This window comes from Melospiza melodia, chromosome 4 (assembly GCF_035770615.1).
Source record: "Melospiza melodia melodia isolate bMelMel2 chromosome 4, bMelMel2.pri, whole genome shotgun sequence".
Lineage (NCBI taxonomy): Eukaryota > Metazoa > Chordata > Aves > Passeriformes > Passerellidae > Melospiza > Melospiza melodia.
Window position 1 is genome coordinate 50,968,099 of NC_086197.1, and position 15,072 is coordinate 50,983,170.

At 41.0% G+C, this 15,072-nt stretch overlaps 1 protein-coding gene across 2 annotated transcripts in view; it reads left to right on the plus strand.

The window, feature by feature from the left end:
- The first annotated feature begins 784 nt into the window (after positions 1-784).
- Positions 785-15,072, plus strand: part of POLR3B (RNA polymerase III subunit B) — a 71,583-nt gene continuing 57,295 nt past the window's right edge. Inside the window, exons 1-9 of one of the 2 annotated variants that reach the window (XM_063154372.1) lie at positions 785-860; positions 2,346-2,378; positions 2,907-2,963; positions 3,043-3,107; positions 3,473-3,548; positions 6,650-6,750; positions 8,504-8,595; positions 9,228-9,345; positions 10,364-10,472. In XM_063154372.1, the coding sequence (XP_063010442.1) occupies positions 795-860; positions 2,346-2,378; positions 2,907-2,963; positions 3,043-3,107; positions 3,473-3,548; positions 6,650-6,750; positions 8,504-8,595; positions 9,228-9,345; positions 10,364-10,472 (717 nt within the window). In that variant the 5' untranslated portion in view covers positions 785-794. The remainder of the gene's footprint in view (positions 861-2,345; positions 2,379-2,906; positions 2,964-3,042; positions 3,108-3,472; positions 3,549-6,649; positions 6,751-8,503; positions 8,596-9,227; positions 9,346-10,363; positions 10,473-15,072) is intronic. The other variant, XM_063154373.1, reaches the window with a different exon arrangement.

Genomic DNA, 15,072 nt, shown 5'->3' on the forward strand with positions numbered 1-15,072 from the left:
GCCTTGCACGGATTAAACATGGATTGCCACGTATTAAACAAATTCTCCGTTGACTGTGGGCGTTAGGCAGGAAACCAAATGGAGGAGTCTGAAATGTTACTCCTCTTTAGGGTAGCGGCCTTAGTGTCGAGGATGGGTGGAGCCCAGACCCAACCTCGTGAATGTTACTCATGTGGAACCTGTGCCAGAGCAGACGTCTGCATGTGCTGTTTTGACACTCTTTTAGAACTTACTTACCAATTATTATATTTACATATATATATATATATCTCAAAATTTCACTGCCATAGGAAGCTACAGAGATCACTAGTGCTTCTCGTTTAATCTTGAACTGGGGCAGATGAGTAGCTCCCTATCTGCCAACGATTTTGGTGTCTCTGTACCGCTGACCCTTGTAAAGGAGAACAAGTAAATTTCTAGGTGATTCAGCTACAGCATTCAATAATAACAACAGTAATAATAATAACGCTAAAAGCTGGTTCCCCGCGTTGCTTTAAATACTAAAAACTGCAGGAAACCCGTTTGAAGCTCAACTGCTCCGTGTCCCTGCCGCCTCCCGACCCCCGGCTGCGCCGGCGGGGGGCGGTGACCGGCTCGGGGATTCAGGGGGGACCCTGGGTGCTGCCAGCTCCCCAGTACCTCGGCGGGGCGGGCCGCAGGGCAGAGGCAAGGGCGGCAGCCGGGGCCTGGCTGCGCTCGGCGGCGCCCGGGCTGCGCGGCGCCGGAACCTTCGGGCGCCGCGCTGGAGCGCGGGGGGAAGCGCTGTGCTGCAGCGCCGCAGTACGCTGGTGGCCATGGAGGCGCTGGGGCTCGGCGCGCTCACCCCGGAGCAGGCGGCGGCCCCGGTCAACACGGTGGAGGTCAGAGGGACAAGGGGCAAGCGGCCGGGCGTGCCTCGGGCTCTCCCGGAGCGTGGCCGGGCTGAGCTGAGCTGGGGTGGGGTGGAAGGAGTCTTCTGCAGGCTCACACGTGGAGTACCCCCTGCCCGTGCTGCGCCGCTCGGTGTGTGTTTGTGAGTGTGTGTGTGTAGGGGTGTCTGGTCCGAGCTGCCCCTGGCCAGCCCCTCATGAAGCCGGGCTCGGCCTCCTGAGGTGCCGTCCCGTCCCCAGCGTCTGCCCCGCCTGTGTCCCCCGCGCAGAGCGATCCGGGCTGGAAGGGACCTCACAGCTCGTGTCCTTCCATCCCCCGCCATGGCACGGCCGCCTCCCGCTGCACCAGGCTGCCCCGTGCCCCTTCCAGCCTGCCCTTGCAGTATTTACTTCAGAATAAAATCATCAGTCTCATCCATAGGTCATCAGTTTAATTGCATGGCTATTTAACAGATTAAACCCCTTTTTTAAAGACATAACATTTACATCATGAAAATCTGAAATCGACCGCGCTTCAGCTTTGCAGACTGCAAACGCTACTGCACATGAACCACGAAGGACCAATATTAAAAGCCGCACCATACTGCGTGTTTCTTTTTACTTCATTAGCTTTGCCATTATTAGATGTTAAATTGGGATCACAAGCAAGATTAGTAGATTAACGAACAGCAGCAGTGGAGGCTGAAAGCCAAGAGCACCATTAGTATTTCTGTGGATAGAAGAAGGCTAACAACTTTCTACAGTTTTTTTTTATCATTTAATTTTGTAGTATTTTTAAATGGTAGTAGAAAGAGAAGCATATGAGGGCTGGAATCACTTCTCTTGAATAAAAGGATTTTGTCTCCAACCAAAGATATTTGCAAGTTTTTGCACTGCCGTGGTGGGAGAAAGTGGGGCTGACATAAGGAGATGTTCCCTGTGCTTATCGGAGATTAGAAATCCGGGAAAGCGTAGGAATCTTGATATACTTAGCACTTGTCAGTATTTTTGCTAAATCTTTGTAGGATTTAGAGTCCTGGTAAGTGCTACAGAGAACAAGTGCTGCTCCCAGCTTCTTGCATGTATTTTTTAAAGACAAAGTTGTAGGAAATCTTCCCTTTCTAGGAATATAATTTACAGTGTTAACAGAACAAAGCCAAAAAAATGTTAGTTGATCTTAAATGAGGACATGGTGTTAAAGAATTTTCTCAGAAAAATATATTTTCACATAAGCTGCTCTTAGGAAAGAGGCAGTGCCATTGCATCCTGAGAAAATGCTGCACGTGTGGTTTACTGAGATGATCCAGGTAGTTTTTATCCATTCTCTATGGGCTTTAGACAGTTGGGTTTTTTTTTTTTTCTAAATGGATCTGATTTAAAATAGTGTTACTGTTCAAAAAACAACAATAACAAGAAAACATGCAGACAAAAAGGCTCCGCATGTTAGACATTTGGCTACTCCTTGGAAAGATGTTTCAAACTGTTTTATGTTTTCAGGAAAAATGGAGACTTCTTCCAGCATTTCTAAAGGTTAGTGCTACACACTCATTTCATGGTGTGAATATTTCATCTCCTTTCTAACTTTACATTACCTTCTTCTGGCTTTGACTGTTTCCCAGGATACTTGTCCTCACTTTCCTGTGGATTTTGCCTTTTGTTTTAGTTCCTTGCAGTTATCAATAGTCTTGTTCCATAGATTGTTTTCTTGATTAATTTACAGATTATTTTGTGGAGACATCCTCGTAGAGGTTTGCATATTGGTGTGGTTATTCTCAATCCATACTGTATATATGTAATGTTTCCAGATTATTTTCCTGTTTTACTGGCTCTCAGAGACCCTATCCATGCTCTTTATATGACAGCTGCAGTGTAAGCTTTGAAATGTAGTGTAGAACCAGAGTGAGCAACCAGCCCCTTCCCAGAAGTTTGTCAGCTGAAAGAATTTAGCAGAGTTATCTAATATCTGAAACCAGTTATAAATGCTTGTATCTTAATTTCTGGCTTCTGTGATTAACGTTCCTGAAGTTGATTTTATGTGCTGCTTGCATAATTTTTCAGGTGAAAGGACTGGTGAAGCAGCACATAGACTCATTCAACTATTTCATCAATGTCGAGGTAGGCTTTCCTGGGATGGGGGCAGAGTGGCTCATAGTACTCAGAAAAGGCCATGGTTCCATTTCTTTTTCTCCTCCAGATAAAGAAAATCATGAAGGCCAATGAAAAAGTGACAAGTGATGCTGACCCAATGTGGTACCTGAAGTAAGCATGAAATGATTTCCATATCAGTAGCAGCATGAGTACTATCTCATGGGTTTGTTATCAGCTATAAAGAGTTTATAAGCACCTGTGTTGGTATAAATCAAGAGGATCTTTTCCATGACTTGCCTCTTACTTTATGCAGTGAAAGATGGGAAGATTTAAAGGTTTATTGCACATGCAGGCTAAATTTTTATTATTTGACCACAGCTCAAATATAATGAGTTACTTTGGGAAGAACCATTGCTCATTATTAATCAATTTGTGTTCATCAAGTAATTTCATTTTTCAGTGTATGTAAAATTTTGCTTCCTTTAGGTTGCCTGAAAAATGTTTGACTCATTGCTTATTTTGAAACTGTATTACAGATACCTCAATATCTATGTGGGTACTCCAGATGTGGAAGAAAGCTTCAATGTGACACGACCTGTATCACCTCATGAGGTATTAATGTTTGCATCTATCTTGTTGAGTTTTTTTATCTTGGGAATGTCTGGGATAATAGCTGTATGTAATTTTGAGTATGTGCGTGTTACATTTGGTAGTGCATTGCATTCCACCATCACTATAAAAAGAAGCTCCAGAGACTTAAACATCATTGGATAAAGCTTTTTAATTTTATTTTAAATTGTTGAGGTTTTTTTGCTGTATTCAGTGTTTTGTGTTAGCTGAATTTGAGCGGCTTTCCATGAAAGTAGTGAAAAGTAGTTCTCTTGCTTCAACTTGTGGCTCTCCTCAACTTGTGGCTCTCCTCATGACAGAGCTGAAGTCCTCATGCCATAATGTAGGGTTGTTTGATATTCTTATTTACATCTTTTTAATATTAGCCTTGCTACTGTCTGTACCATAGGTCACTTCAGTCTCTGTTTCCCTTCCAGTCTTTGGGAACTTGTATCTGATTTATTTTTAAAGTCTGATTCAGAAAGCAAATGTAGACCTTTTAAGCAGAAACAGATGGAAATTGTTGAAATTACAAGAAGCTGCAGAAGAACATTATCCTTCTGGGGAGTATATTTAATTTCGTTGCTGTAGGCATGTAGGTTAACAAATGGATTGTGTACTTCTGGAATAAAGATGTGTGTTGGAGGACATGCTGCTGTGACTGAAATCAGAAACACTCTTGGTTTTGACCAGCAGGATATAAGATAGCTTCTGAAAAAGCCATAAGCTAACATAAGCTTTGAACTTGTTAGGATTGTTTTCTTCTATCTAGAGCCATCCTGTTCCCTTCAAAGTGCTCAGGAACACACTATTTCTCTCCTGTTACTGTGCTTTGAGATTTATACCACTGCCGCAGAGGTAGTGACCACTTCTTTTTGGCCTCTGGAGGGGGAACTGAGCTTGGAACTTGCACTTATTTACCTGCATGCAGCCTGTTGTCAACCTCATAACTGAGTTCATGTATCAGATGCTTTTTTCCTTGCTGTATCCACTTAATACTTGAAATGTCTTTTTTGTCATCCAATCAAGACTATAATGAAATACATTCTGTGCTTAGGAGAAATTCTGTAAGAATCAGCTGTGCCCCTTAGGCATAGCCCCTTTCTGTTTCCAGTGACCTGACTCAAATCTCATTTGGTTTGATGGAAAGCTTTGGAATAAAGCCAATAACTCAGCCAGGTGTAATACATGATAGCTGATGTATCTCACAAATGTGTAGCTAATGTTCAGTCAGTAGATGTGAACATGTGAAAAATGCAATAGGGAAACCTTTCTTCCATATGAATGAAATTGCATGCAAAAAACTGTTTGTGGCAAACAACTCATATTCAAGAATTTAGGTTTTAATAATGCTTGCTTACTGTATAGCTAAAGTGACTGTACATACAGATGAAGGCAAAATAAATGCTTATAGAGCATACTGATGTTGAGTTCAGAACAAGATACTCTTGTATCTCATGTGTTCTGATTGATGCTTAATGCTAGTGCATAATTTCTCTTTATTTTCAGTGTGCTGTACACAAACGGAGGCCACAGTTTCTTTCTTAAATAGGGTGCTGCTCAGGTCAGTCCTGGGTGCCTAAAAAAAAATATTAGACAGTCAGGAGTTTGCTGTTGTATTTCTCTGTTGAAAGCTCATAAAATTCCTTCCCCAAACCACCTAAAATCATTAGATTTTCATGAGGGTCTGAGTGTATATCAAGTCACGCTTGTCTTTTACTTTCAGGTGTCTGTAGTAAGACATTACTTTAAGGAAGGTGATACAAAAATACACATGCTGGAATATTACACTGTGATTTGTATTTTATATGTGTCCTGTGTTAAAAAAGCACACATAGAGAATCCCAAGGCATTTTCCCCCAAGCAGTACTAAAGAGGCTGTCTAACTTTCTTTTTCCCCCAGTCCTTATGGGAGTTTCATGAACTATTCATACAGACAAATTTAAAGTAATTAGAATATGGAAATATTCTCAGTTACTTTTTAATTGGATGTAGTTGCTGGGAGCAGAATGACACCTAGTTTCCTGCAAGGCATGGCTTGAAAGCTGCTGGGATATATTAGTATTTTATTACTGGAGAAGAGGTTTACTGTGTAGTGCAGAGAGGAGAAGCATCCAGTTTGTGATGATTCTTGAGGCGTATTTTTCCATCGAGCTGCATTTTCAATAAACAGCATGATCTTAATTGCCTTTTATTAGTACATAATCAATACACTGAAAGACTGCAGAAGTATAAATGTGCAAGTCTGACTACTGCTAAACATGTAATCCTGGAGCTGAAAGGTAAAGCGTACTCAATGAGGTCACAAATGTCCTGCTGTGAGTTGCTCTGTTGTGTTCAGCAGATGCAGTAAGGCATGTCTTGCATGAAGAGACACAATGCCTTAAGGTCTGGCAACATCTTAGAGTGAGGCTGGGGAGAGCAGACCAGAAAGGTTGAATTAGAAATGATTGAGCCTTGAGGTATCTAATGCCCTAGATATGTTTCTTCTGCTTCTCTTGGTCTCCAGGGAATTTGCAGATTCCCGCCACTTCTGGGAATCTTTGCAGGAAGTGATTCTGTAGTGAACCTTCTGTAAGTCGTCATTAGAAAGGGTACCATATGGTGAGGTTTGCTCATTCTGGTAGTAAGGTAATGGTGTCTCTCTCAATCTTGTGCCTACCATTTTGTCAGACTTTAATATGGCAGCACAAGTCTTCAGCTGTTGGGAGTCTGCATGCAGAAATGTCCCTGAGCTGAGCACTGCTCAGACACACTGTGGTCTTTGTGCCAGCTCTGCTGATTAGACCTGTTTGTTTAATTAGACCTGTTGGTTTAATTAGAGAGTTTAGAAGTTAAGCTGTGCAGTGCTGTTTTTTGAAGGCACAGAGCTGCTTTTGAAAATCAGAGCAATTGTATTTGGATTTTCTTGGGTTTTGTTTTAAACAAAAACAAAACGGAGAGTTTGTCAAGTATTCTTCAGGTATGATGAAGATCTTGCTGAAGCTTTGTTTTGCTTGATTTCTTTGTGAGGATTTTCAGGACAGAGCAAATACAGGCTGTTTTAAGAGATTCTTGAGCTTGAAGTCAGCGCCTGAGCTGTTGCTTGGCTTTTGTCCTTTCAGTGCCGCCTGAGGGACATGACCTATTCCGCACCAATTACCGTGGATATTGAATACACCCGAGGCAGCCAGAGGATCATCCGCAATGCCTTACCCATTGGCAGGTGAGACACCGTGTACTGAGCTGCTGCTATTTGCTGCCATGCTGGGAAGTGTTTTTACTGCAAAACAGATGTAGGCCACCCTTGCTTCCTTGTTAAAAGAAACAGTGAGCAGGCAAATCTCCATAAGCAGCTGTACAGGATTTTTTGGGTCTAAGATAATGTTTTGCAAAAGCTTCTGCTAATGTCTCCTTCCAGAGAAGGATGGATACAAGCATGAATGTTGTCTCTAATTCTGTTGATATAACACCACGGAGGAAAATGCATGCCTGGAGCTGCAAGCTGCATTATTGTAAAATGAAATGAAACATGTTTGCTTTGTAGCCGAATTACTCAGTCTTTCATACATAGTATGTAGACTAGCATCTGTGGAAGGTGGATGATAAAACCAGTAAAGCAAGCGTTAGTTCTGCTGCACAAGTTAAGCTTTCATTTAAAATTGCTTAAGTTACATTACTAGACTGGCTTTAAGGGCATACATGCAAAAAAAGTTTTTTGCTGTTAAAAACTGTTTATATCTAGTCATTATTTCCATGGGAGATAATTTTACTCATCTGTCCCTAGGATTATGCTTGTTTCCTTTGATCAGTGCTGTTGTTTGACATGCAGTTTGGACTGGGACAGATGTTTCACTGGAGTTTTCAGTAATGGCATATAAGTATTCCATTTTACCTTATGCCAACTGCTTCCTGTTTCTGATATAAACAGCCAATGCATTAAGCTTAAATTGTGTGTGGTAGATTTTGCTTGTCATATGAAGCTTCTTATCTCTAGGAAGCACTTTCTCAGTGAAATATAGTGACAAGATTGCCTTTTCTTCCTCTGCAGAAGTACAGAATTTGAGTTCATCAGTTTACTTTTAAGTTTTAAGAATATGAAAACAGCAAAGATTTAAAATAATTTATGAGATTTGAATACAAGAAGCATAGCCGAATCTTGCTTTTTATTGAAGTAAATTTGAATGAAAAATTTCAGAGGTTGAAAATATTTGTGTGGTAGAACTCACAAATTATTTTTGTCGTTACTTCATCCTGTCAGATCCTGAAGACCTCCATGAATGCAGACTGCCCAACTTCCCTGTGCAGCTTTTGCACTGTTTAGCTGCCCTCATGGTGAAGAGGTTTTGCCTTATATGCAGTCTGTGAATCTTTAGTTTCTCTTTTATTTACTTCCCTAAGCATTGAATTTCTTAAAATTTCTTGGAATCTCTCTTCACCACATTTTGCTTCACAAAATGCTTACTTGCAGGCTTCACTGCCAGGACACCAGGGAAATCAGAGTTACTACTGGGGAAACTTCATGCTTATGAATTAGAGGCACTATCTCTCTGCAGCCAGAAGGTGTCATTCCTGTGTGGGAAATTAGATATGAACTAACTTTCTTATAAAAACTGGTAACAGTGGATCTGCAGTGGTGTGTTCTTCTCTGCAGACTGTTTTGGGAACCAGGAGTCTTTGCACTAATTTTCATTGGCTTTGGTGACCCTGCTTGTCACAATGCCTGAGTAGCTGCAGAACAATTAAATAGGAAGTCTGTGTTTTCTGCTTGCAGATACCCAGTTTCAGGTTTCCTATCAATTACATGTTCAATGAAATAAGGTGGGCTTAAATGAAAACCTGTTGGTTACAGCATGGATGAGTTCTGATCACCTTAAATGTGTATCTCCAGTTTGTTCAGCCTGGTTTTTGTTTTGAATTTGACTATTCATATTTTTCTGTCTGAGTCTGAAGTAAAATTGTAACTGGTTTTCTTGCAGAATGCCTATAATGCTGCGTAGCTCCAATTGTGTACTTACTGGGAAAACTCCAGCAGAATTTGCCAAACTGAATGAGTGTCCGTTAGATCCAGGTACATTTTCACTCATGTTCTTTTTTTCCCCCATCTATGCTTTGAGTTTTAAATCTTTTTCAGCAAAGAAATACCCCTTTGGTATGTTTCCTGCCATCATGAAGTCTTTGGGGAAACTTCTCAAGTGTCTGCTTGCGACTAAAAGAAATTGTTGGAGTTTTGGTTGAGAACATGAATAGTTGATATTTGCAGACAAAGTTTTCAACCCCAAAAAGCAACACACCAAAATGTTGAGTATTTTATTTTGAATTTTGTGTATAGTGTTCTGCAGTGATGTGCTATGGGAGGAAAAAGATGGAATTCATTCATTGAAATGAAACAGATTAGGAAAGAGAGGAGTATGATGTCCTCCAGAGTGGAAATTCACCTTTGTCATTGCCTTTTTTTAAAGCAAGAATAAAGTGTTACATAGTATTATTTGATATCTAGAGTCTGGGTTTGGTTAAAAACCAAACAACTTCTTTGGTTTTTATTTATCAAGTTTGTTCATTACTCATTCTTTTAAGGGAGAATTTACTCTCCCATTGTGTACTTATGGTTTACTTTCTAATAATTTATGTTTAAAGGCATATTGGAGGAGGCAAGTAAGGTACAAGGGTACTGACATGCAAAATATTTTTTCTGTTAACTAGGTGGCTATTTCATTGTTAAAGGTGTAGAGAAAGTCATTCTTATTCAAGAGCAGTTATCTAAAAACAGAATCATTGTTGAAGCTGATAGAAAAGGCACAGTTGGCGCTTCTGTTACCAGGTATGGTAAATTCCTACCATTACATAAAGGAGATTAACCCAAAGATTTGGAACTTCATTGTTGAAATAGCTGTGGAGGTTTCTTCCTATTATAGTTGAACCAGAAAAAAGCTGTAGATATTCAATGCTCCTGTCTTGCTACTGTCATTTTGTATGCTACAACTTTAGCCCCTAAACAGTACAGTATTCCTACAAAAATCAATGGGAGTTGTTCATGTTTTTCAGGATTCATCTCAGATTAGGAAAAGCAAGTTCTAATTTTTACTGTAACAAAGCGCACTTTATAATTGATGGTGTTTGGTCTCAGTTTGCAGCAAGTAACATGAAGTTACTGCAGTGGAAATTGGATGTAACCTTTTGTCTGCCTCTCTACATAAAATTGGCATAAAAACTTCTAAGGCGAGGGCAGCTGAGGAGGAAACAAATGTTTTTGTACAACACAAATTACTGAAAATGGCAAAGCAGTCTAAATTTGGCCTTTCCTCCTTGATCAAGTTTTGTTTCTATTTTATTCAGCCTTTGGTTCATTGTTTTTTCTTTCTTAAGCTGCATTCTGGTCTATTCTATTGTGCTTGTCACTAATCAGTTGTGAGAGCTGTTTTTTCTACTCCAGAGGCGTCCCACCTCTCCCAGATACTCTGTTGTCTCTCACTAAGTCTGGATGAGGTTAATGGAGCACCAAGTGCTGTTACATCATGACCACTGTTGCTGCAGTACTTGTTCAGTTTGACCTTGCTGGTTACATCAAAACTGATTAGCAAAGCATGTAAAGATCATTTTGAAAAGTACAGACTTCTACGTGCTTAAGTCAAACATTCCAAATTGCCCCCAGCACAGGTGATAATACCCTTGTAGTTACAGGCTGATTCCTGACTGGTTTGATTGAATTTTTAAAAGAGGAAAAAGTGGGATTAATTCAGCTGAAAGATTGTTCAAGCTTGCTAAGTTTTATACAAAAGATTTTAGGAGTCAGTGCAAACACTCTGTTAGACATAGTATTATTTTTATTTTAACTTCAGTTCCACTCATGAGAAGAAGAGCAGAACAAATATGGTTGTGAAACAAGGAAGATTTTACCTGCGGCACAACACTCTGTCAGAAGATATTCCCATTGCTATCATATTTAAGGTAACACAGTTGTTTGTTTGGAAAAAAAAAAAAAAAGAAAAGGGGAAAGATGCTATGCTGTAGCTCAAGAATGAAGATTGACAGCAGCTCTCAGGTTAATATGTACAGAAGGACTTGGCAGAGCTTAGAAACTGCATGTTTTTTTCCCCTGGGAAGTAATCTTTATTGTACAGCAAAAAGGAGAATAAGTGCTGTATTTTTTGCAAGGAGAACATTGCTGAGCCAAGACAAATACCTGCCAGCCCCTTACTCTGCCTTGTGAGGTGCCTCTGTTGCTACAGGTAAGAAGCATTCTGGTTTGTTATGAGCTGTGTTGCCAGTTGTGCTAAGGGTCGTTGTTTCTGGTTTTTGTCTGTGGAATCCAATGCATGGACTAGGGCCAGAAGAGGTGGTGGGTGGACACAGTGTGTCCAGCTGCTGGAGAAGGCAGTAGGGCATGGGCAGGCCTTAGGCTGAGAGCTGTCCTGCCAACAGCTGGAGCTCCTTCCTGTCCTGTCCTACTTTGCTGCTGCCTGTGGGCTTACAGCCTGGTGCGTTGCGTGTGCAGGAGGAAATTGGGCTGCGTCCTTGAAAGCACAAAAAAGTCTGTGGCTGGAGGGATCTAGGCAAAACTCTTTTTGTGTTCTCTGTAGTGGGTTACAGCCCAGAAGGTTCGGAGAGGTGGTCACAGGAAATGATGTGCCAGGAGGGGGCAGCATGAGGTTGCAGCATCCGAGCTGGTCGTGCCTGCAGTGCAGTTATTATTTACGGGTTTTTCTGAATTACCACAGCGCTTGGTGTGCCTTGGTAGTAGCAAATAGTTTAATCGTTGGATTTAGACTTGAGAAGTAAATGGCTGTTGCCTCTGATTAAGCAAATCTCTTCAAATAAGAGAGGAGATCATCTGTTTTTAGTGACCTGGATTAAAGGAGTTTGAGAAAGTATTTATGGACAGAAATGTACATAAAAGTACCAGAATTAAGTTCACAATTCTTGTGTTGAAGGAAAGTGTTAATGTGGCTCTTAATCCCTCTACTCCAATACAAAACTGCTGATTCCACCTTACCTTATAGACTTCTATTACATTTTGTCACCCTGTGCTGGTACAGATAAATACCTGCTCACATAGAGTAACTGCTCTGGGTTGTTGTCTGAGGAGATTGTTGGCTTGTTTATCTAAACAGAATTGTACTGACTATTTTATTGCCTTCTGACAATGCTTGCTGTAATTATCCCCCTCTTCATAAGTATCTTTTATATTTTAGATAATATTCCCTTATTTTTCATTTATTAATTGAATAAGGGGTTACAGTTGTTATAAGCTCTTGGCTGTACTGCTTTTCAGTTATTTATATTGATTTAATACAGTATCCAATTAACTAAACCCACTTTAACTATTCTGAATGTTCCATTCCAGCAGTTCTCATGAGTGGTCATCTTTTTTACCCTTCCTTTAATGACATGAAATTCAGGGATGTTCTGTCTACTTCTGGTGAGTCTCCAGCTGGAAATGAAAGCGGTCACCAGTCTCCAGTTCTCCTTTCTTGGGCATTGCTGTAATTTGCTATTGCTTCATTCCATTTAACTATTGTAAGCAAGATTACAAATGCAATAGCCCTCAGCCTAGAGAATCCCAAACCTAGAGATGCCTGTCTAACTTCTGCTCTCTCACATGGCAGTATTATACACTGGATATTTGTTGGAAAAGCAAGGAGAACAATTCCTTTATGCCAACACCCAAACCTTGAGCATGAAGCATGTGTCTTCCTTGTAGCTGTTCTGCTTGTGATGTTGAGATCCACAACTGCAAGGGACAAAATAAAGCTATATAGACAATCTAAGATCTGAAGTTATGACTGCCTTTGGATCCTTAACTTGTACTGAAACAGCTACATGTTTAATTTCTAATTAAAAACTGAAATGAGATAGCAGTGGCAAAAATCTATTGCTCTGCATTTCCTCCCAAACCAGCTAAATTCCACAGACCTCTGTGTTTTGACTAAGAAAACAAATAGTAATTGGTTGCCATGCAGTGCATTGGCCAGCTAGAGGGGACAGTTTGTCAGGGACTATCTGAGAGACAGTGAGCAATTTTTGATTGTGTTTCTAGTCCCTATAGCTTTAATTGACATTCTGTATGTGACTTAAGAAGTAGATCAGGTGCAGAAAATCAGAAGAGAAAGCAAGTATTCTGGATCTATAATCCAATGTGTATTTAAAGCTACTGCAAGGTGGAGGTGTACTAGTATATCCTCTAGACATCTTTGTCAAAAGCAAGGACTGGGAAATAGAAAACATTACAAACACTACCAGCTGACAGAACTGAGGCCTAAAATTCTTAGAGCTCCCTAGACTAGAATCTAAGGTCATCCCTGTGTTTCAGGTGTAAAGTCATGGACAGAGCTTCATGCCAGGGGAAGACCTGAACGCAGTGTTCTCAACCTTGCTTTTAGTGAGGAATGAGGCACTTGGGCTGTGGGGAGCCATGGAAATGGAGTAGATCTAAAGGTCTGTTGATCTGGACAGATAGGGACTGGATTGTGTGGGGTCACCCTAAAGGAGGCATCTGCATTCAATTCATCCTCCTCCATAACTGCAAGCCAGAATGACCTTGTCCTGTTGCTTTTTTTTTTTCCTTGCCATCCAGACCTGTAGGGATCTTGGGGATGGGTGTGTTCAGACGTTTTACAGCCAGTTGTGCCAAGCACATGTAAGTTGTGATTTTGTGAAATTTAGCACATTGACCACAACTAACTGAAATTTCATAGGCTGCAGAAGGCATGTGCCTGGCACTATTCTAGGGCAGACTTGGGGTATCTGCTCTTTAGATGTGTGGGAGTTAGAGCTTTGTAGCTGTGCTAGCTTAAACAGTTCTCCCTAACCTTTCTTCTTATTGGTGACAGAAGCATTTGTGCAGTCCCTGTATGTGGAAAGGCAACTTTACTTTTGAAGTAGTGGCATAAAGCAGACAATTTTGCCCTTTAAGTATGTGTCTGTTGCAGTTTTTAAAGTTCTGTTAGCTGCCTTGTAATGGGAAATAAACACAGCTAATTTGCTTCCTGCTTACTTTGTGACACTTCTTCATTAGTTAATATACATATGTGACCACAGGGGTATTTGGGGTATTTCGAGCTACTTTGCAACCCCAAGAGACCTTTGTTTTGCCTTTGTCAGTTGTCCACATCTCCTAGGGCTGTGTGAACTGTGCACAGTGCTCTTTTGAATATGTCGGGCTAGGAGGTACACATGCTTTACCTGGGGAGCTTGGACAGTTTCACATAGCAGTGAGCATTGGAGGAGATGTGGAATATTTGTGTGGTATGTAAGGGTGTTTCTATCCTGAAAGTCATTCGAGTTGAAGGTAAGATGGTGCTGCTGCTTTTGCAGGAAGCTCCCTACACTGAAAGGAGTTAGAGCTGCTCAAAGGTAAGGGCTATTTTTCTTTTGAGTTTGTGATTTTGATTTGGTAGGTTTGAGTGAACCCTGGCAGCTGAAGTAAGTGAAGGTTGCATGCTGTATCCAAACTGGTTAGGGAAGGAAGAGGATTATAAATAACCTACAGGGACTTAAAACTTGAATTTTATGACCTGAATCACTAGATGAAGTATCTTTTGTTTATGTGGGAGCTGTAAGAAACCGCTCTAGGACCTGTGGCAAAAGATTTGAACAGCAAGTTGAGTTTCATTTTTTCAAACCTGCTTTAGCTTTGGAGCTGTTATAAGGTGCAGCTGTAGAGGAACAACTGGGTGGTGGTCTGACTGAATCTGCAAGATTATGGGTTCCCATGGCTGTTGTTTCATAGCTCGTATCTTTTGAATTATGAAAGCTCCAGACCAATTCTGTCTGTGATGTCAACCTTGAACTTCCCTGACATCTTTTTAATCCAGTCATCTGCCTGTCTCTGCTGTAATTTAGCCTGATGGAGTGCAGAACTCCATTCTAGGGAAGTGCCATGGAAACGCCTAGACATCGTCATTAAGACATGAGCTGGGGGAGGAAGAGCTTGGCTCACACTCTCATATGTACCTGTGTGTGTGCACACACTGAGGTGGACACACACATTTAGGCAGAGGGAAGGTCGCCAGTCCTAGGAGGGAGTTGAGCCCACTTGGATCACTTTCTCGCACTTGAATTCAGAATGATCTGAATATTCTGAATGCTTGCTTTGCTTTGTCTGTTTTATGTACGTTGACTGCTAGCCTTCAGCTGTGGTCGTCAGCAGCTGCTCCTGTCTCCTTCCTCATCCCTTCAAAGCCACTGTTAAATTATAGTTTTACAACATCTCCTTCCCTCCTCCCCTGTAAAATTATCCCTTTGTGACATTGCCTTCCAATCAAAAAGAAACAAGACATCTTGCCTACTGCTTTGCTTCTATGTTAATTCCCTTTCCCTCAGCTTTGTCCCAGGACTGCGAGTGTTTTAAGCATAGGGCCTATTCTTATATTGCATGTCCTCTGTGTTTCTGTAACACAAGCAACAACCAAGGAGTATTTCCTTACTGACCTCATGATGTTACAGGCTAATTCTGGAGTACTTCTCTTGTATTGGGAAAACCAAAGTGTTAAGATTACAAATCTGTCTGATGGCAGCATGGGCCTGCTGCTTGTCCTTTCAGTGTTGC